The sequence below is a fragment of the Zeugodacus cucurbitae genome, chromosome 6 (genome assembly GCF_028554725.1).
Source record: "Zeugodacus cucurbitae isolate PBARC_wt_2022May chromosome 6, idZeuCucr1.2, whole genome shotgun sequence".
Lineage (NCBI taxonomy): Eukaryota > Metazoa > Arthropoda > Insecta > Diptera > Tephritidae > Zeugodacus > Zeugodacus cucurbitae.
In genome coordinates, this window is record NC_071671.1 from 22,076,691 (window position 1) to 22,099,110 (window position 22,420).

Genomic DNA, 22,420 nt, shown 5'->3' on the forward strand with positions numbered 1-22,420 from the left:
TTTATCTGACACTTTACTACTGTGTTGATTTCCTTGTTCCATTATTAAACAAAATTCCATTAATATATAATTTCCGTTTAAACATTTCTGTAACTTGTTGCAACTTGGCCTTTTCAAAGTTTTACAATTTAAAATCAAGTCAAGGTTAAGCAAACAAAACGCCAACGAAAAACGGAAGTGGACTGCCCATATATGCACACACATACATATTCATTACGCTGCCTCACGAATGCATTCTTAGTTGTGGTTACGATCTTCGACATGACTGCACTAGCAGCGCATTTTGTATGCAACAATTTGCCCAGTCGACTTACAAACCCACAAACCGATATTGCATTTGCATACTAAGTCATGTTGTGCCAGCCATGGAATACTACGCCATATGCGGTTGCGGTTTGCATAGCAAACTTGGAGCGTTTGCGTATCATTATATACACACTGTATCTACATACATATACTCGTATGAGGAAGCAACAGCATAAAAGAAGGCATAGCCATTAGAGAATCAATATCTGAATGCAAAAGCTCCCTTCTGTTTATATTTGTGTAATATAAACTAAATCCATTCGTTTTAACAACATTTTCTAAGCTTTCAACCATTTTAATGGCGAAACTTTATCATTGTCACTCTTTGAAAATTGCTTAAAAGCTCCTTGCTGAGGTGTAAACTGGTATGGCTTCGAGCTTTTCCAATGGTAAATGCGTACATATATAATTTCAAAGTCACCAGATGGTAGAAATGTTGTATGTTTTAATTTTGATGGGTTTTAGGAATGCCAAAAAGCTTTGAAAGCTCCAAAGAACGGAAATAACATTGTATGAATCTTTTTTAAGAACCTGACGCAAATCCAATTTTAGGTAGACACCACATAGCGACAATTCAAATACATTACACAGCGAAAAATATAATAATCATAGCTTTTAAGTTGAACAGTTAAATAAATGAAGCAGAAGACATATTCCTACTTCTAACTTTGTACTAAAAATTAATGTACACTTACGATAATTTACCAATTTGATCTAAATAAATTCGTACTAAAATATTTTAAGTTCTAGACACATAAAGTGTTACGTTCTGTAAAGTGGAGATATTTTCTATTCTTAAACTTAAATGATACAGTTGATTTCCTTTTTGGACGGTTTTTTAGACGGTGTGTTTTTACACTTCCCAATCACCATTTTTACACAGTATTACTTTTTTACGCGGATTTTTTATTTTAATTGTATACTTTTTTGCAATAAAATCAAAATTCCATACGTTAATACGTCACAAATACATTGTTGTTAATAGAATTTAAGAAATTCTAAATTAGGTTTAAATTAAAAAATATAAATTTTAGATTTGAAAGCCGGTGAAAAGGTTGCAACAATTTCAATATGTACGTAAACAAATAAATGAAGCTGTATGAAGAAGTTAGGAAAAAGAAGACAGCGATTAATGACGGAACTTGGAAATGTATTATTTTTACCATTCCCAGGTTAGTTGTTGTTTGTTCCGTCTAACAGTAATATGTTCTCACTGTACGAATAGACAGATTTTCATGTAAGGGGCCATCCATAAATAACGTCACACTTTGAAGGGGGGGGGGGGAGGGTATCATTCAAAAGTGACATTGTGTGATAGGGGGGGTCAAAAGCTTTGTGACATCACATTTCAAAATTTAGGGCAATATCGTTTCCCGCTCTGCTGCGCTCCTGGTGCTAGACGACTGGCTGCTCTGTACCACGCCGCATGGCACCTCTCAGTCGCGAACTTACTGGTGTACTATTAAAACATGATGCTTTTGGGTCACATCTTGATTCAATTAATCGAACTACTGACTTAGATCTAGAAAAACGAAACTTCGAAAGTGCGGGCAATATATTGGCTGAGATTTGGAGCAAGTTAGTCATTGATAATTTTCCAGTCGTTGCTGAATACCACCAACTGTTACTGGACTGGATATTGAACAGGCTATGATGTTGAAAAATAATGCTACTTGATATGCTAAACATGTACGTAAGTCAAAATATTTTTTACAAATAGTTAAATGTGAAACTATTGCATGTTGCGGTGTAAGACGTTCTAGTCTTTGGAAATTATTAAAAGAATGATTTTTACCACCACCTGTGTTAATTAAACAGACATCAAAAGATTATGGAGTCACTGGGAGTGATGACAACGACGCTAAGTTTGCTCCATTGTTACTACAGATATTATTAAATCTCCAACCATCATCCCATCTGAAACAAGTTCCATATGATAGTTATTGCCCTAGTGTCGAGTCATACTTATTTAAAAGATCGCGTAGCATATGTGGCCTATATTTTTCTTCATATAAAGCCACCAATCAACACAAACAATCACATAAAAAACAAGAGCTGTTACCTATCGCGAAAATTCGTCCTCAAAGAATTGCGGCTAGACGTGCCCGAGAGATTATCTGTTTAATGAATGATGACGATGCTTTATGGATGGAAGAAGAAGAGGAGTGGGTTAAAAGTCCATGGGGACAAGATGATTAAGTTTTGTATTTTTAATTACCATAATTAAGTGTCCATTATTTCTTGACTAGTCATTCGTTGTCTATGTACTTTCATATTTCACTAAATGTTGATTTTATTAAAGATTATTCAGTAAATATAAGAATAAATAGAATAACCTGTTTTTTTATTTTATGATAAATCCATAAAATTACTTTTGTACTTTATACTTTTGTTTTTGTACTAAAACATGTATGTCTCCATAATATATAAAAGGGAATGAATTTTGACAGAACTAGACACCTTATTTAATTTGTATTAATTTGTACTGAAATTCAAAATGTCCGAAATAAATATTATTTTGACAGAAAAATATCACAACCAAAACAAAAATATCTGTCCTTTTTGTACTAAAAAAAAATTATAACTAAGTTATTTTACTAAATATTTTTGCTAAAAAAAATAAAAATACTATTACTAAAAAGCCTTAAAAAAACAACATCGAAAACTTTGTTGATTTAAAAAAGAGAACCTCAGTCAGTTGTCCCCCCTTGTACATCAAAAACTACCACAATTACTAATTGTGGTTGTACTCTCTTCAAACATGTATGTATATATTATATTATATAGTATTTATTGATTTTTTCTAGAATTTAATCACAATAAATGGATTAACACTTCAAAAATTTTACTTTAATCACCATTCGATCATATTCCATGAACACCTTTCTAAATCATATAATAGTTATAAATTCCGGATTCATAAAAGAGAAACCTATAAAGTCATTCTGATCCAAATTCATCATAAACAACTTATCGGTGGGTGTTAAATCAGTTTTCTCGTTGATAAAAGCTTTATCGAAATTCGAGATGTCCTTGCGATGTTTCTAAATGAAAGACGGGGTATTAGTTATGATTAATAGACAGTTTTAAGCTCTAAACTTACAATTTTCGGCACAATAGGTGGCTCCATTTCCCTAGCTTCCGCTTTCTCCCAATCAATATTCCTAAAGAAGGGATGTGTGGTAACCTCAGAGCGCGCATAGCGTCCGGCGCCCAAACGATTATTTGGCTTCTTAGCGAGGAACTGTGGAGTGAAAATGGATGCTGAGAGCAAGCTTTCTATGTACCCTTGATTTATATTTACGCTGGTTATGACATCCATAGCCTCTTGAGAAAAGTGTTTCGGGAAGACGGCTTTCTTCTCCTTGATATTTTTGAATGTACTCTCCTCATCTTCACCTTCGAAGGGATTTTGTCCCGCCAACATTTCATAAATCAAAACACCATAAGACCACCAATCGACAGTATGATTATAGGATTCATAATTGACGATCTGGAGTTAAGTATTTTGATATGAGTAGTAACAGAGATTAATTAAGTGGTTACCTCTGGCGCCATATAGACATTAGTGCCACAAAATGTTCTAGTGGAATCACGTTCTTCAATACCTTCCTTGCTGAGACCGAAATCTGCAAGCTTTACATGGCCCTCACCATCCAACAGAACGTTATCCAACTTGAGATCACGATAGATGATGTGATGTTCGTGTAGAAAGAACAAAGCTATTGCAATCTCGGTGGCGTAGAAGCTGTAAAAGATATGAGAAGAATAACATTTCCGACAGAGAAAAACTTAGAACCACTAACAGCGCAACAGATTCCTTGAAACGTCCATAGATCTGCATGTGATACATAAGATCACCTCCCTTACAGTATTCCATAACGAAGAATAAGCGATCCTGCAAACCCAAATAATCTAACCTCAAAACCTTCCAGAGCAATCACAGCTCACTTACCATAGTTTGAAAGCACGAGTGAAGTGAGACCAAAAAAGGTGGTTTACCCGAGAGCGCTAACACCTGCTTCTCAGTCATAGGCAACTCCATATCGTCGGTCTGTATTATGACATCTTTACGCAGCACTTTCACAGCATATAGTTCGTCGGTACCACGTCGTTCGGCCAATAGCACCTTACCGAATGAGCCCTTACCGAGTACTTTAATGAAATTGAAATCAGCCGCACGTATCATGTCACGTTTGCTCATATTGTGTGGCATATCCTTGTTGTCCATGCGACGCCTGTTGTCCGATTTTTTATCCGTCTGAAGAAGGATTTATAAATATTATTCTCTTCTTCTTAAATATTATATTCTTCTTCGTTAACATATATACTCACCCGCACTTCGTCACGCAAACGCGCTATATCATTGATCGGATCCGAACATGGTATATTATAGCATTCGCCCTCAACTTGCGAGAGAAATTTGTACCAGCCATCGATGGGTTCCTAAAAACGAGGGTTGTCAATACAATAATATTTTTGAAGGCTTACATTTTGTCTAAAAATTTACCTTCTGTATCTCTTCCAAGCTAAATGAGAACGAACCCATGAAGTCGTTACGCGAGGTACGATCCCAATCCCAAACCTCGATCAATAAACGTTTATCGCGATCCTGTGGCGTAAGGTCACTGAAATGTTATAAAATACGAGGTTAAAAATTGGTTTACAAATTAACAAACTTTGCAGCTTTCATCTATTGAGCTTTAAAACAAATTACGCAAAAAAGCTCTCTAGAAAATAACATATTTTAAATAGTTTTAAACGTCGAATTTAGGAAAATACTAATGAAAAGCTTTATAAAGTAAAGCTTTCAGAAAAGCTTTTTATTTGAGCTTTCTGGAATGTGAAATATGTTTTTTAAAAGTATTAAATTATGGTTTAATTATGAAATTTTAAAATGTATATGATGTGATTATGACTTTATAGAAGCTTAAAAGCATGCAATAAAGTGACATTTTGAATTTAATTTTGTTTATTCGATTAAATAAACATAAAACCGTCACGTAATGGTTGAACAATTTTCTTTTTGTTAAAAGAATTAAATATAACTGAGCTTTAGAGCTAAAAGCACAAAGCTGTTTTAAGAAAATAATTCTAAACCTTTTTTTTTTGTATATTTAACATTTTTCCCCCAAATTTTCAATTTTCAATTATGCCAATATCTTCGATAATGGAACTCAATCTAGAAAGCTCTACTAAATTGAGATAGTTCAAAGCCTTAGAATTATGAAAGTTTTTTTAAAAGCGCACACTTTCTACATTAAAGCGCTTTGAAAACTTATATCTTCTAAGACTTCTTATAAAGTTTCAAAGCTTAAAGCGCTGAACATGAAACTCAAACTTCAGAACTTTATAAACATTATAATCAAATATTCCTTTTAAAACTTTAACCTCCTTACTCAGTACTCACAAAGTAAATTTCTCATTATACACTGGACTCAAACATTTCTGTATAGTCTTTGTCTTCTTCTTTGTTTTACCGCTACGATCCGGATGTAATGCAATCGCAATATATGGATCACTCAAGCCATTTGTATCCATAGGTATCAAATTGGTGGCCTCTTTGACTGTGATTTAGAGACATAGAATGAAGGAAATAAAAAACAGTCATTCGCATAAAATAAATGAAAGCATAAAGATAACAATCACAAAGACAGCATAAAAATTATTTCCGTTATTAGAAATCGCCTTCGACTCACTCTCCACCAATAGCGTGTTGCCCTTGAGCTCCACATACAACAGACATTTGCCACGTAGTTCATTAATATCAGCGCCACAGAGCGGCGGCATCTTCTCCTTGCAAGTGTGATGCACATTCAAATTGCAATCTGTGATTGAGACAAAGGAGGAAAGTAAGGATGGGAAAATATGTTTGTGAGTAAAAGAGGTCCTTACTCTCGCATTTGACGCCCTGATGAGCCACGCCGTGCAGCAGCATGCCGCAATCATCGCAAAATGTTGGCGTCGTGTATGTTGTCGATTCCCATTTATGCTTCACTTTCGAGCAATCGGCATCAATGTCCGTCTCCTTGCCAGGACATCTGAAGACCACAAAATTGCAACATTTCTGATGGATATTGAAGCGACAATCTGAGGTGGTGAAGACAAAATATTTGATTTATATATTAGATTTTTTTTGTGGCTTATGACCAACTCACCTTCGCACTGATAGCCTTGCTTGCCGAAGCCCCTGAAAAGGACACGAAAAAGCACGATGTTATGAGCGAAAATAAATTAGACACAAAAGACTTCAGCAACTAATTCAATTAGCGCATTAAAGTGTCGTAACAATAAATAATCGCTCAACGCCTAAATGTATGCTTCAGTATTGATTAGTATTGCATATTTTGGACCTCCCTTTCCAACCTACCATATAAAATCCTTGCAGTGTCCACAATAGGTCGGCTGCTTGAAGAAGCGCACCGCGAATTTATGTCCATTGATAATCATGAGACCCTTTCGCTTCATCGCGCCCTTACGCAAGCGATTCTTCATGTAGTTCATCACATTTGCCTCGCCAGCTATTTCGGCAATATTCACTGCTGGTGCAGCAGCTCCTCCTCCAGCTGCTGCTGGTGCTGCAGCAGTGGCGGCGGCAGCGGGTGTGGCTGGTGCGGCTGCTGCCATATTGTCACAGGTCCTTTAGGTCCTTTTCTTAACTAATTCACTTAATTTAACTTGGTTTGCTCGCTTCTTTGTGGTGAATTTATTTTTTGTAGGCACACACTTTACACGTCAAGTCGCCAATGGCAACTGAATGCGCTGGTGGTTGGACATTTTTTAACATCCATTTGGCCTATGCCATGTGGAAGCCCCAGAAATGTTGACGGTACGACGGTATTGTATACGCGAAGGTTGCAAGTAGTTTTTGCATTATGTTATGTAGTCGCGGTAGCTTGAAAGCGTAAATCAGGTTAGTGACATATTGAGTAACTAAGCACTCAAGATTTCGATAAAAGGTTGATCAACCACGTGCCGTAGTTTATGAAACTATATGACTCTATGGTAAAGCCACTTGATTATGACCGATGTTGAGCGAAGTTTATGAGAAATAATATGCCTCGTTCAAAATCAGTATGACGTTTCGATTTCTTACATGTTTTATAGAGCATTCTTCCTCATTATTATATCTTAGATATTATTCAACAAATTAAGTTTTCGAAGCTTTTCTTTAAAAGCTTTTGAACGTCACTACAATTTTTGCGGACCTTTCATGTTTTAAAAATATTTAAAGGGATTTGTTTTCCGAAAGCCACCATTTAATAAGAAATGTGTATATTCATGTATGATAATCGAATTTTGACCTTTCCCAGACACAAACCCTTGGAGATGGAAAGCTTTAATCATAATCCGCTGAAAGCTTTCAATAAAGGGAAGAGCTTGTAACAGTTTAATAAATAAATTAATAAATTAGGGAAACGATAAATTGAGATCAATGTTTAATATTTATAAATTAAAGTCCACCAATCGCCTCAAAAATAATATTTTTTTTTTTACTTTTGCTACATTTCTGATGAATCTGACCTTTTATTGAAGAGTTCTAAATATAAGTCCGTGGATGGAGTTCTCAGTATGTTAAAAAGCACTTCGAGCTATCTCCAGAAGAGGAGCGACAATTCTATTTAAGAGTATTCTCTTTCAAATTTTTCGAATAATTTTTTTAGACAAATCCAAGAAGGAACTGGATATCATATGTTCTGGTAGAAACTTTATTATACGACAATTAGAGGCAAATAAGTTGCTAAACTGTATAAATTAATCGAGTAAAATTTTTTTTGAATGAAAAGATACAGACCGAAATTCCATACTTCGAAGGAAAAATGTGATACTGACAGGCGGGAAATGACATATGTCGAAAAATGTGTCATGTCAACAACAACCTACAGAGTGTGGCATGCTCTTGAGGGGATAGATAAGTGATTCGATAACTTTAGAAATTAATAGAAATATATTCATTCAATATAGAATTTGGTCGAATTTAAGGGAAGTGCGAATTTGTATACCTCCTTGAAATTATGCAATAAAGACCGCCTTGCGGAAACTGATTGAGCTATTTCAGGGAAAAACTGTATTTGAAAATCAACCAAAGCCCAGATTTCGAACACATAGGAAGGATAGATGCATATCATTTTAGCGAATATTCTCAAATATTATTCATATACATACTCACCCAAACACACCCCCAAGATATGTTCCGTACATTCACATATTTTCATACATATGTACATATGTATATGCAAGACCACCAAAACATAGCAAGTTGCCAAATGTAATTTGATAGCGATTTGTGCGCAAACCATAACCAGAAAGCGAAATAAAACAACAAAAAGAAGCAAAATAAACATTAAAACAGAAAGAAACGAAGCATTCTAAAAATAACAGCGAAGCAATTGAAATGCGAAAGCATAAGCATGCCAGCAACAGCAACAAAAAATCGCAATCACAATCAGTAGTCACTAAGAGCGCAAACATTTATGGTGAAGTACATAAATTACAACAACAAAAAACAAACCAAATAAACGAATCGACGTGAAATAAGGACAAGAACCCTTTCGAGGATACAGAACAGCAGAGGCAACAGAACGGCGAAATAAAGAAAGGACATTTCTTTTTCGTGACGTCGACAAATGCGAATGACGCGCGCCAACGCAACGGTACACCGCCACATACCGTTAGAGCATGGAAGACAAATGCAGGCAAGCAAGCAAGCAATCACCGCGTGGTACAGTTGCACGCTTCGCAGATATATTCGCATGTGTGTGTGAGTGTGTTTGAGTGAGTGGTGTTAGAAATTCAACCGAAATTCCATTGCCATTCAAATAAATCGCGCATATCTCTAGCCACCGATGCGACGGCTTGACGCGTAAAACCATGTAACGGTAAAAAAACGAGAGGGAAAGCAGTGACTAAAAACATTAATGGTTGCAATTCATAATGATTTCGACTCACATATACATATAAGTATAATGCAAGTGAATGCGCGCTTTCTATGCAATGTTTGTTGAAGTGTATGCAAGTATATGAGTATATATGAGTTACGACAACAAAAATTCTCTGTAATGCATTTCTTCGATTAACGAGCAATTTTTATGCAGTAAGCAATTTCCTTGTTGTCCTTGTTATAATTATTGTTGTAATAATTGTTGTTGCGTGGCATACATGAACATATAATGTTGCATGTTTCGGTGACATATGAAGGAGGTGCACGCAGAAAATTTCGTATAAAAATTTCTACAACAAAGTGAATGAATTTGTGTTAGATTAGAGTTTGGAACCAAATCTTAAAGTGCAGAGTTCAGGCGCAGGTAGCAGTTTTTATTTTCTTAAATGCTCAACGATATTTTGAAGTATTTCAATATCTTGTAATATAAATTCACGATGGTTTTCATAATGAGAGATACCATTTGAATCAAAAATGCTTAGAGTATTTCAGTTGTTCTTTCATAATTATTTCAGCGAAATTTACTCAAAATGGAACTTTTCAAACAGTTTTGGCTATCACAAAACATATCTACATATGTACCGAAAATGTTGGTAGTCATCTTGCATAGTTTGATTCCGGCTTAGTCTTCTTTAAAACTGGTCGCAAGGCTATACGGAGTTTTTGGAGCCTCTTATATCAAATACCATTTTGATGACATTAAAGTCGGTTTATATAAGGATATACATTTAAAAGAGTCCCATATTATATATGTCCTGTATAAAAGTCTTTTGAATAAAGGGATATATGAATACAATTCTGTCGACGAAATATCAACTCCTTAACACTTCTGTAAAGATCTAATCTGAAGACACTTCAAGTCTTATAAATTCCATCGTTTGTCCAGAAGGCGATACAACCTAATAATTTTCAGGGTTCCTGTAAAAGTCATCATTGTTATAAACCTACAGGTACCATCTGCACTCACTTTCTAAGCCTGTCATCGCTAGCAATAAATATTCAGAGGAAATGCATGATGTTAATGAGAAGCCCGGACTTTCATCAAGGCTGAAGATCCAATATAGATAGTAGTGAAAACTAAAATATTAGGTTGGCAAATATCTCCCTTAAGCCTTTTTGTGTTTTGAATTTCGCGGCTATGTATAAAGCGCTACAGAGCTCGTATCTGGAAATACTATACATTTTTGAAAGGTCTTGACATAACCTACAAAACGACGCTATGCATGATTAGTTTGAATATTGCATTCAACAGTTATAGACATGAAAACATGGCATGTAACGCGGCAAATCCGCTAGAGAAACGTTCCGTGATATTAATGGTGTTTAGGGGGATGGATGAACTGCGTAGGAATGGTTTCGACGATTCAGAGCGGATGAAACCGGCACCATGGATAAGCCAGCCGGCAGAAGACCTGTGACGAAGATTACCGATCAAATCATGGAAAATATCGAGTTAGACCGGCGGTGGTATCTCGTGACATCGCCCAAAAGATGGGAGTTAGTCACCAAACCATTTTAAACCATCTGTAGAAGACTGGATACACAAAAAAGCTTTATGTTTGTGTGCCGCATGATTTGACGCAAAAAAACCTTCTGGACCGAATCAACGCCGGCGATATGCTGCTGAAACGGAACGAGCTCGACCCTTTTTTGAAGCGGATGGTGACTGGCGACGAAAAATGGATCATATGCGACAATATTAATCGAAAACGGTCGAAGGCCGGTGAATCGTCCTAAACAGTGCCCAACACGGGATTGACGGCCATGAAGGTTTTGCTGTGTTTGGTGGGATTGAAAGGGCTGCTATGAGCAGCTCCCATATGGCCAGACGCTTAATTCTACCATCTACTGCGAACAACTGGAGCGCTTGAAGCAGGCGATTGACTAGAAGCGTCCAGAAGAATTGACCATTAGGAAGGGTGTGGTGTTCCACCAGGACAACAAGTGATTACCACCTGTTCCTGTCTATGGCGAACGCCCTTGGTGGTGTAAAGTTGAACTCAAAAGAGGCTTCTGAAAAGTGGCTGTCCGAGTCCTTCGCAAATAAGGAAGGGGGCTTCTACGAGGGGGGTATTATGAAGTTGCTGCTTAGATGGGAACAGATTATCGAACGAAACGGCGCATATTTGAATTAAATCCGATCACTGTAACACATTTTATAAGACAATGAATAAAGGGCAAAAAAGCGGATATTTGGCAACCAATATTATGCACCATTACCCTCTCATATATTTTTTAATATCCCTATTATAAAGATATGTCAATGATGTTTACATCATATTGCCGTCCCATGAAAAGTCTAACTACTTCCCTTTTTTCTTTCCATAGACTCAAGTACTCTCTCCTACCTAATTCTTTAGTTACTTGGAAGATGATACACAGCGTTTGTATATAAAAAATCTAAATTTACGTCGATAAAGCAGATAGCTATTGACAGAGACTTAAGAAGTTCTTCAAATCGGTAGCCATCAGCACTTGATGATAAAACAACACTCGAGGAGTCACTCAAAAACTACATCGGCCCCAACTAGAGTCTAGAGCAACTTCTTCCACTTCTTTCGGGAAAATTAAGTCATAAGAGTCAATCAACTACTACTAGCACACGAAGAGCTCGAGTCAACTGCTAAGACTATAGTATCATTAGTAATATTTAATTCTGTATACCGTAGTTATGTTAATTGTTTATCAAGTCAGACTCGGATATATTCTCTGCATGTTCTCTAAACAACAAAAGCGCGTAAGCAGTTACTATATCTGGCATGAACAGCTCCTCTATTCACCCAGGACAGAATAATATAACTCGAACAAAATTAAAAGGAGTAATAGTGAACGACATTATCTCTCTACGTATATGTTTACAAAATGCATTTTGTAATTGAATACATGTAAAATATAAAAACTCATTATCAATTATGAGAAAATAAAAATACTTTAATAACGTTAACAAACACATTACAAACGCTCTTCTCTCCGCTCGACGAGCTCTCTCGTTGTTAACGAACATAATATCCCCGTCCAATGTAGTAAAAGGCGATTTGTTTGCTTTTTATTTTTGGTTTTATTGTTGTGCACAATGTTGCTGAAATGTATGCTACTACATTTCATTGTTGTTTTTGTAATTTTAGCAGACGCCACATTTTGTTGTAGGGCAGCATTTACGTCATTGTTTCAATGTAAGCACAGTTTAATGGCATTTCAACGCCAAATAACAGAAACAACAACAAGACAAATTACGAACACACACACAGGCTTGTAAATGGGGGATGTATGAAAGTATATATATATGTATGAATATCAGATATGCAGGTTGTTGATAATGGCCTCACGTACAACTTTTACTATGTCAGAGCGACAGACATTCGTGCGTGTTTTCGGGTATTATGGTAGTGGGAATGTTGTACTGGAAACAAGCTGCCAGACGGTGGAATTTTGTGGGGCGTCGTTTATGTTTTTTGTTGAGGAGACTCAAGAAAGAAAATTTATTTTTTAAAAGTTGATGACTTATTGAAAATTATATACGAGTATATGGAATTTTTTAGTTTCCAAACAATTTAAAATAATATAAAATTTTGGAAAAAAGAAGATAAAAAAATATTTATTTTTTGTATCTTTACTACTATTATAAAGAGAAAAGATTTGTATGTATGTTTGCAATGATCAAACTCATTGCAAATAAAATATAATTTCATGTTCGAACTTTCCTTATTTTACTTTTTTAAAATGAACCCACGCAAGAAACGGGAAGGTACATACATATGTATGTATGGGAGAGTGTGCATAACTGTGTAAAAACTTATAACTTTTGAAATGTTTGTTTAAACCCGTGCGAACCCGGAGTGGTCTGCTAGTATTTGAATATTTTCAAATTTTTTTTTCTAAAAAATAAACATTTTTCTCATGTAGCATATATAATATTATAAATTATCAAAAATATATATTTAAAGGCTTTTTCTTGATTTATAAACATTTTATAATATATGAAAATTTTATCCCTCTTTTCAGCACCTTTTTTCTACCTCTGTGGGCTGGCGATATTTCATATATTCCATTCCCACTCGTTCTTTTAGTAGCCATCTCCCCTTCGCCTATCTACCTTTCCAGTCCGCATAGTGAATCAGTAGCGCAAATATACCGTTATGATACATGCCAAACAAATATAGCATACTTTTGGGGTAAACATAAATTTCACATTTCCAATGGCGTCATTCCAGCGCTTAAGAAAGTGTGAAAACAAACAAAAAGTGAGAATTATTCTCTCTCGATTATTGGGGAAAAATCAAAAGAAAAAAATTGCAAAAAAATATTTGTTTGAATTAAATGAAATTTGCTGCTTGTTATGCCCTCTCTATTTTGAAAAAAAAAAAAAATTCGGAATAAAGAATTCTCTTCTCTTCTTGCGACATAAACATATTAAATTTATGAATTATATTTTATTGATAATTCTGTGTATGATTTGCTTTGCATGTTCGTTTTTTGTTTCTCTCTTCGAGTTGAGTAAACTCTGCTCTCTGCAAGTCCGCTCTGAGTCTTGTTATTGTTCTCAAAATCTTGTTTTCTCTCTCTTGCTCTCTCACTTCCAGTCTCTCTCTCCACATTTCCTCCTTTGACATTTCTGCCTTTCCGCTTCTTCAAATCACTTTGACTTTTTGCATACTTGTCTAACGGCGCTTTCACCTCGACATTTTCTTGTGTGACCTGCGCGTATGACGTCTATTGATCTGCGTAATAATCTACCAATACCTAAGCAACAATAACAATAACAATATGAACAAATGTTGGCAAAAAAGAAAGTGCAATAACAAAAAAAAAACATCAACACTGAGTATTATTTAAGACTTGCAATGATAGCCAAAGCGGGCAACTGCAGAGCAGTGGAACTGAGGTGGTATATATGTATACATTTACAAATCACTCAAAGCAATGAAAGCAAAATCGCAAGCTTGTCGTGTTTGTCATTTTGCATTGTTGTAGTTGTTTATTGTTGTGGTACATATATTCTCTTTTTCCGTCCCTTCTAGTCATTTGTTTGCAGTTCTCGTTTTGTTGACAAAATATTTGTTGTGTTTGCAGTTTTTTGTTTATATTGTCTCCTCTATCGCTCACTTATCAATGTTTAATGGCAAATGCTTGTATATTATTGCGGGTTTTTTGTTAGCTGGTTTGTTTTTACAGCATTCTATGTTGCTGGTATGCATGTATTTGTAATTAATCTGGGTTCAAAAATAAAATTATTTGTATGTTGAATCTGAAACTCTACTAATTTCTTCAAAGTTCTTGAAAGTCATGATTCTGAAGATTATATATTTAACATATTCAACGTGGATAAAAATAACGTAGAATACAACATACGTTATAACCAAAAAAAAAAATGTTACTCATATGCCCCATTGTACTAAATAGTGAACATCATCTATATTTAAGGCCACAAATAATTAAAGAAAGATCCTGCAATCATATCTAATTTAATGTTTGGTAATATGGAATATTCACATATGGAATATTCTACATGAAATAATCAACATAAATAAATAAAGTAAATATTGAAAATATTACTCATACGCCCCGGAATAATTATGTTTTACTTCCCCAAACTATGACAATCGAGATATATATAGGATTATTTATATTAATTTGTTCAGAATAATAAGTAGAACAGTTGCAAGGCTTTGTGTACCAAAAATAACTAAAGTAAAAATTTACATAATTTGATAAATCTTGGTATACAAAATCTTGGTTTATACATATGTATATATGTGTCCCCAAAATGTGTATACTCAAGATGTTCGTTATTATTGTTGCAGGGTCGGAAAACATTTTTCAAAATAATTTGTGGAATACTGATGACTTAATAGTTCTTATCTTAGTTGAGAATAAAAGTGTTGCTCATACGCCCCAGCGTTGGTTCTTAAAGCTATAAATTTGTTAATAAAATTGTTTAATGTAATGTAGAAAGGCCAGAATTTTAGAATATAAAATTATTAAAAAAATATAAAAAAACATACTGTCTCAAAGTCGGAAACTTCCACAAAAGAATGAGAACTACTTCTATCGTTGATCTCTATATTGGAAAGTATCTCCAACAAGTTATATTTATATCTCTAAAGGATGCATTACAGCTAAACAAGGCATTGTGTCACATGAAAAGTGATTAAAATTGTATAAAATAACTATATATTCTCATTAAAGTCGAGATTTCAAAAAAGGAAAAAAATAGATTACTCATACGCACTGGCATACCCGGGACTTTAGCAAAAAGTTTGATTACTAACCAAAAGTAAACATTTCTAGAAAGCAAATGTAATGCAGCGAACTATTTCGTCACGTAGAAAGAAACTTTTTTCATTTATTTCAAACTATTCCAGCAGCCGCAAGTTTCGTGCAGCGACCAGCGTCACAAGCAATAAATAAAGCCATGACCCCAAACAAGCGGACATGCTTTGCACATTTATGCACGAAAATTAGACAAAAATATATATAAAAACATAAATATAACAGCAATATTTATTTATGTTTATATACTCATACAAATGTTTGTATGTATGTCAAATAATATTGTATATTGACGACATATTTCGGCAAAAAAAAAACAATTTTCACAAATTGTACAAATAAATCAGCGTAATCAAAAGGGAATTCAAATGATTTGACGCTAATACCAGCGCGCATAATATATATGTACATATACTGCCAAAATAGTGGAGATGAGATGTGATGAAAATAAAGCGTAGTATGAGCTGGAATGCGGGAATGTCAGGAAGAGCATATGCTTAGGCGAACGCCAAACGGGAATTCAAATAATTTATTGCGCTACAAATATGTATGTTGGTGTACATGTACATAATTACTTATACATATAAGTAGTGAACATATTCGAAAGACCCAGTAGGAAGTTGTACAGCATTTATTTGCAGACTATTTCTTTAAGACTCTTAAGCACTGTAGAACACATTTAGAAAGTTTTTTGTTTATGTATAAAAATAGTATTGTAGGATTTTGAGAGATGAAACTGGTCGCAAAGTAACTAGTACTGGTATAGTTTTGAGTTAATTAGCTTCGATAACATTGATTTTGAAGGATGTCATATCAAATTGTAGCTACTAGTTCGAAACAACTTTCGAGAGGAAATAGTAATAGACTATTGTTGAAAGAAAGAGGCCGAAATGCGTGAGTACGAAGAGCTTGAGAAGCTGGCAGACAGAGGGAATGCTCGAAAATTTTATGGAAAAATGAAGCGACTTAACGAAGGTTTCAAGACCGGAGCATCCTCATGTAGAGACCAAGGTGGTAATCTGGTAACCGATGTTCAGGGCATACTGGGATTATGGAGGGAACACTTCTCCGACCTGCTGAATGGCAGTGAGAGTACAACACCAGGAGATGGCGAACCCGATCCCCCAATCGATGACGGTGGAACAGATGTTCCATTACCCGACCATGAAGAAATTCGAATAGCAATTACCCGCTTGAAGAACAACAAAGCAGCGGGGCCGATAGATTACCGGCAGAACTATTCAAATACGTCGGCGAAGAACTGATAAGGTGCATGCATTAGCTTCTTTGCAGAATATGGTCGGAAGAAAGCATGCCTGACGATTGGAATCTCAGTGTGCTCTGCCCAATCCATAAAAAGGGAGATCCCACAATCTGCGCCAATTACCGTGGGATCAGCCTCCTAAATATCGCATACAAGGTTCTATCGAGCGTACTGTGTGAAAGACTAAAGCCCACCGTCAACGAACTGATTGGACCTTATCAGTGTGGCTTTAGACCTGAAAAATCGACAACTGACCAGATATTCACCATGCGCCAAATCTTGGATAAAACCCGTGAAAAGAGGAGCGACACACACCACCTTTTTGTCGATTTTAAAGCTGCTTTCGACAGCACGAAAAGGAGTTGCCTTTACGCAGCGATGTCTGAATTTGGTATCCCCGCAAAACTAATACGGCTATGTAAATTGACGTTGAGCAACACCAAAAGCTCCGTCATGATTGGGAAGGACCTCTCCGAGCCGTTCGATACCAAACGAGGTTTCAGACAAGGTGACTCACTATCGAGCGACTTCTTTAACCTGATGCTGGAAAAAATTATAAGAGCTGCAGAGCTAAACCGAGAAGGTACAATCTTCTACAAGAGTGTACAGCTCCTGGCGTACGCCGATGATATTGATATCATCGGAAGCAACAACCGCGCCGTTTGTTCTGCTTTTTCCCGCATGGATAAGGAGGCGAAGCGAATGGGTCTGGAGGTGAATGAGGACAAGACGAAATATCTCCTGTCATCAAACAAACAGTCGGCGCATTCGCGTCTTGGCTCCCACGTCACTGTTGACAGTCATAACTTCGAGGTCGTAGATAATTTCGTATACCTGGGAACCAGCATCAACAACACGAACAATGTCAGCCTCGAAATCCAGCGCAGAATAACTCTTGCCAACAGGTGTTACTTTGGACTGAGTAGGCAATTGAACAGTAAAGTCCTCTCTCGACGAACCAAAATCAAGCTCTACAAGTCGCTTATCATTCCCGTCCTGCTTTACGGTGCAGAAGCTTGGACGATGTCAACATCAGATGAGACGACACTAGGAGTTTTCGAGAGGAAAATTTTGCGTAAGATTTATGGTCCTCAGAACATTGGCAACGGCGAATACCGCAGACGATGGAACGATGAGCTGTACGAGTAATACGACGACATTGACATAGTTCAGCGAATAAAAAGACAGCGGCTACGCTGGCTAGGTCATGTTGTCCGAATGGACGAAAACACTCCAGCCCTGAAAGTGTTCGATGCAGTACCCGCCGGAGGAAGCCGAGGAAGGGGAAGGCCTCCACTCCGTTGGAGGGACCAGGTGGAGAGCGACCTGGTTACACTTGGGATCTCCAACTGGCGCCGAACTGCGAAGGAGAGAGAGAGATGGCGCACTATCGTCGATTCGGCTATAACCGGCTAAACGGTTGCAACGCCAATCACATACATACATTGTTGAAATAAGTCATCAAGAAATATATTTTTTTCATATATTAAAATAAGCAAATATATCATAGATTAAAATGGTTCCAAAGTAACTAGTACTGGTTCAGTTTCGATTTAAGTAGTTTCGACACCACTAAATTTGAAATAACTGAAATGAAAATTGTAGTACTAGTTCATAATAAAGTGGTTTCGAAATAGTTATTAATATAGTAGTGTCAATATAGTTCATTTTATACTACTTTGTTACTAGTTCCGAACAAATTAAAGTGAAAGTCTTATAGACAGAGTTTTGTTCACATATAAAACAAATAGAGACTGGACCTAAAGTTACTAGTACTGGTTTCATTCTTGGTTAGTTAGTTCCCATATCAGCTACTTTAAGCGGAAGTCAAATGTAAACTATTCTATACCAGATTAGTTGAATATAAGCTAGTGCAGAAGTAGATCATTATATACCACTTTGTGACTATTTCATATGAAATTCATATCATATCGTTCTGACGAAATTATTGAACTCAGAACTGTTATTAAGAAACTAATGTCGAAGTAGTTCAAAAAATACTACTTTGTAACTAGTATTTCTATCGGCCTTCAAAAGAATTATATTTTCAACTGGTTCAAAGGTAACTACTTTTCAACTACTTGAAATCTAACTACATTTTGCTTATCTTACAACAACATCTACTCACTAAGGAGTCACTCCTCCACCAATTTAGCGAATTACTCCCTACAGGTCCCATCAACTAATGCTTATAACATCACATCAACGCTAAACACGTACCAACCACCAGACGGAAGTGACATATTTATTTCACAAAGTAAATGCAGCTTATAAGTTATAATTTCAACGTCACAGACACACAGCTAATGGCAAATGACAGTCTGCAATGCTGAAAGACAAAGTGACACACACATACAATGAACTTGTAGTAGTAGTAGCGGGGGATAAAAATGGTGTTTTGGGTGACATATCAGTGACATGCTGACGATGACGAAAGAGCGTCGAAAAAGAAAGCAAAGAAAACATTGACAGCGATTTGTTTACATGAGTGACTGTAGAGAGGGGACAAAAGTGGGTGCGATGCTTAAAAAATGGTAAAAGAGAGCTCAAATGCAGCAACAGACTGAGGGAAAAATGCAATAGAATTAAAACAGTTATTGCGCTCTCTTGCTCTCTGCACTCACTGGAAGTGAGCGTTAGCTCTTTAGAAACTTATACCTGGGACCACCTCTTTCGACCGGCAAACCAACAACAAGTGTATTCACACAGTAAATTGAGAGCCACAGCAACAACATTCGCGCTGGCGAATAAAATAAGACAGTAACAAGCACAGCTAAGCGGGCAGTCAGTTGAAGTTGAGTGGCGTAACAGTGTGGAGCTTGGCGCGCGCGGTGTTGGTCGTAAAGGACTAAACTTGGAAAAAATAGAATAACAAAAACAATAAATAACGCGTGTGTTTAACGGTGTTTTGCAAGAAAAGAGAGTGTACAATAATAACAACACAAATCGGAAATACGTAGCTCGTAGCGTCGATCACGTGCCGCAGCTGACCAAATAAAGCAACAAAAACCAAAAGACAGATTAAACGCGTCAATTAAAACAGAGTAAATGTTGAACGAAAAGCAATACTAGCAACAACTAGGTAAAAATATACGGCTTAGTCACATTAAAATTGAGGCGAAACCCGTCAATTGCATGTCCGTGCGCGACGAAAATTCGACAATCGCGTGATGAAGGCGAAATTTTGTTGTTGTAAATTATTTAGGTTTGTGTTTTTATGTTTGTTTTTGCACAACTGACAAGTGAGGCATACACGCGAGCGCCGAAGCGTGACTGACTGCGTGCGTAGGAAAGTGTTTGAACTGGCGACTGACTCATTGACACGTATCGCTTTTAGGGGCGTCCACATTTCGAAAAGGTGGTAAAAGACGCAAGGCAATAAAGGTGGAAACTTAATTACGAAAAAGCATTAGCAATTATTGAAAAAAATATTTTAATTAAACATACTGTGGCTACTGTCTCAGAACAATAATTAAAAAAACATTGCATACCTTTAGGCGCATTAACCTTGATTATCTCCTTAAGCACTCTAAATTCGTATTCAGTTTGCACAGCAGCCAAAATCTAGTCAAACAATATTTGTTGGGTCGCTGTTTGTGTTTATAGCTTTGCTTGCCCAGCCGTTCAACAATCCACCCGCTTCCAATCCCAAATATAACCTTTATTTAGGTAGCAGTAAATCGCACTGACAGACACTGGAAAGCTTGCTTGTGTGGAAGAGTAAGCGTTCCAATGCGAGAGACACTGAGTAGAATCGGATGAGTTGGAAATAGAATAAAATAAAAATAAAAAAAAAATAAAATAAAATAAAATAGAAAAAATAAAATATAATATAATATAATAACCTTAACTTAACTTAACTTGACTTAACTTAACTTAGCTTAGCTTAGCTTAGCTTAACGTACATAACTTATCGTCACGTAACGTAATAACATAGAATAACGTAACGTAACATAATGTAACAAATCGTGAATTAAGGAAAATATAAAATAACAACATTCAACATAAGGTAACGTAGCATAACGTAACTAAAATAACTGACATGACATAACATAACGCAACATAACTTAATATAACATAAAATGCATGAAAGTATTTTTAAAGAAAACACAAACCCACCGAAGAACCAAAAAGACTTACTTTGCGTATAACATAATTTCGAACATATCTTCGAAAACTCTCACACCAACACACCTCCTTTTAATCTTACATACATTACGAATTCACTCAAGCAAGCAACACCATAATCCACACCAGCTCATCCAACCATTTCGTTTCGCTCACTGTTGACACAAGCACTCCGCATGCTCCAGGGATGCTGTTCGGCAGCGGCGCTCGGTTCACCAATGCGTGCAAGAGTCGAAGTGGCAACTTAATTTAGCCGCGTACGAACCGAAACATTGAGGTAGTGCGACACATTCGTTGTGGTTGCGTGCACGTGGTCGCATCAGAGACGCGCTTCAGCGTAAGCAAGTCACCAGCCGAAATAAGTAAAATTGCATAGTTTAACAACAACAACAATAGCAGTAGTGTATACAAAAATTGCACCAACAAATAAAGTGGTAGTAAACTATAACCGCAGTCCCGCGCTTTTGCTACGACTTAACCGTTGCATTAACAGTAAAACAGTAGCATACTTGTAGGCGTTCGTGCATGTGTGTGCTGCTTTGGCAGTCACTTTACGCTGCGCACGAGCTTGTCACACTGCACAGAAGTGATTTATTGCGATTTGTGTTTCTTGAGTGAGGGAGAGTGCGCCTTCAATGCAGTTAGAAAGTGCAAGTGAAATTATTAGTGACTTGGCAGCTGGATATTGAAGAAAGATTTTTAAGTGAAGTGCTTTGACTGTGTAAATATTCGTGTGTTGAGTGGTTGTTAAAAGATCTGTATTCCGCAGAAATATTGGATTTTATAAATAAAATTAAAAATATTATATGGATTCCTGAAACAGCTGTGAGAGATCTTTTATTCAAGAAGTTTACTGATATTACAAGCATAACGTTATGTTGAAGCTTATATAAAAAACGGTTACAAAAACTTGTCACAATTATAAGAAAACAATGGATATGTGACTCAATCAAAGGAAATGGAATAATATATATATATATATATTATATACCAGAAGAACAAAAAATTGCATTAAGTTTTAGGAAAAAATAAGTATTTTTATCAAAATTCGATTCAATAATTTTATATAGTTCGCATTGAGAGGAAAACACCGTAATATATTTCTCAGTATTGGCAATTATCTCTTTGTGGCTGCATTGATTTATGTAAGCATTTACTTAAAGTTTGCGGACCGAAGAATATTACCCTGGGAAACAGATTGAGGACATACGATTGATATGAAACAAATCCATGTAATTTGCCAGCATTGCCATTGTTTTCTGTGACATTGTATTGATGATAAATCACTTTATTCTTCGCCAAATGTATACCTTTCGTGCGATTTCATCAAAGAAGTTTTCCAATGTTACTATTAAGGAACATTATATTTAACGAGTTCTTTTTCGTATCAGTAGAATTCTTTTAATAGAAAAGTGTTTCTTTAACATTCGAATGCTTAAATTTGTATCTTTCCACAATAAAAAATTCGTTAAACCAGCAGTCTCAACTCATACGTGTATTTTATTCAAGTT

General features: G+C 36.0%; 1 protein-coding gene across 1 annotated transcript; it reads right to left on the bottom strand.

Annotated features, from left to right (window-relative positions):
- Positions 1–3,076: 3,076 nt before the first annotated feature.
- Positions 3,077–7,080, bottom strand: LOC105218455 (protein kinase C, eye isozyme). Its single transcript, XM_011194051.3, has 13 exons — positions 6,677–7,080; positions 6,465–6,496; positions 6,202–6,396; positions 6,006–6,134; positions 5,717–5,873; positions 4,817–4,934; positions 4,642–4,752; positions 4,262–4,567; positions 4,113–4,204; positions 3,853–4,054; positions 3,611–3,799; positions 3,410–3,550; positions 3,077–3,350 (listed from the first exon to the last, which is right to left on the bottom strand). Exons 1-13 carry the CDS (start codon positions 6,931–6,933, stop codon positions 3,198–3,200), a joined length of 2,082 nt encoding a protein of 693 aa, XP_011192353.1. The 5' UTR covers positions 6,934–7,080; the 3' UTR covers positions 3,077–3,197.
- Positions 7,081–22,420: the final 15,340 nt, after the last annotated feature.

Excerpts from the sequence above, each read along its gene's own strand:
- LOC105218455 (XM_011194051.3), bottom strand. The coding sequence starts at position 6,933 with ATGGCAGCAGCCGCACCAGCCACACCCGCTGCCGCCGCCACTGCTGCA. Across the intron at positions 6,497-6,676 it reads CACTGCAAGGATTTTATATG|GGGCTTCGGCAAGCAAGGCT; the intron begins GTAGGTTGGAAA and ends TGTCCTTTTCAG. Across the intron at positions 3,800-3,852 it reads ATGTCTATATGGCGCCAGAG|ATCGTCAATTATGAATCCTA; the intron begins GTAACCACTTAA and ends ACTTAACTCCAG.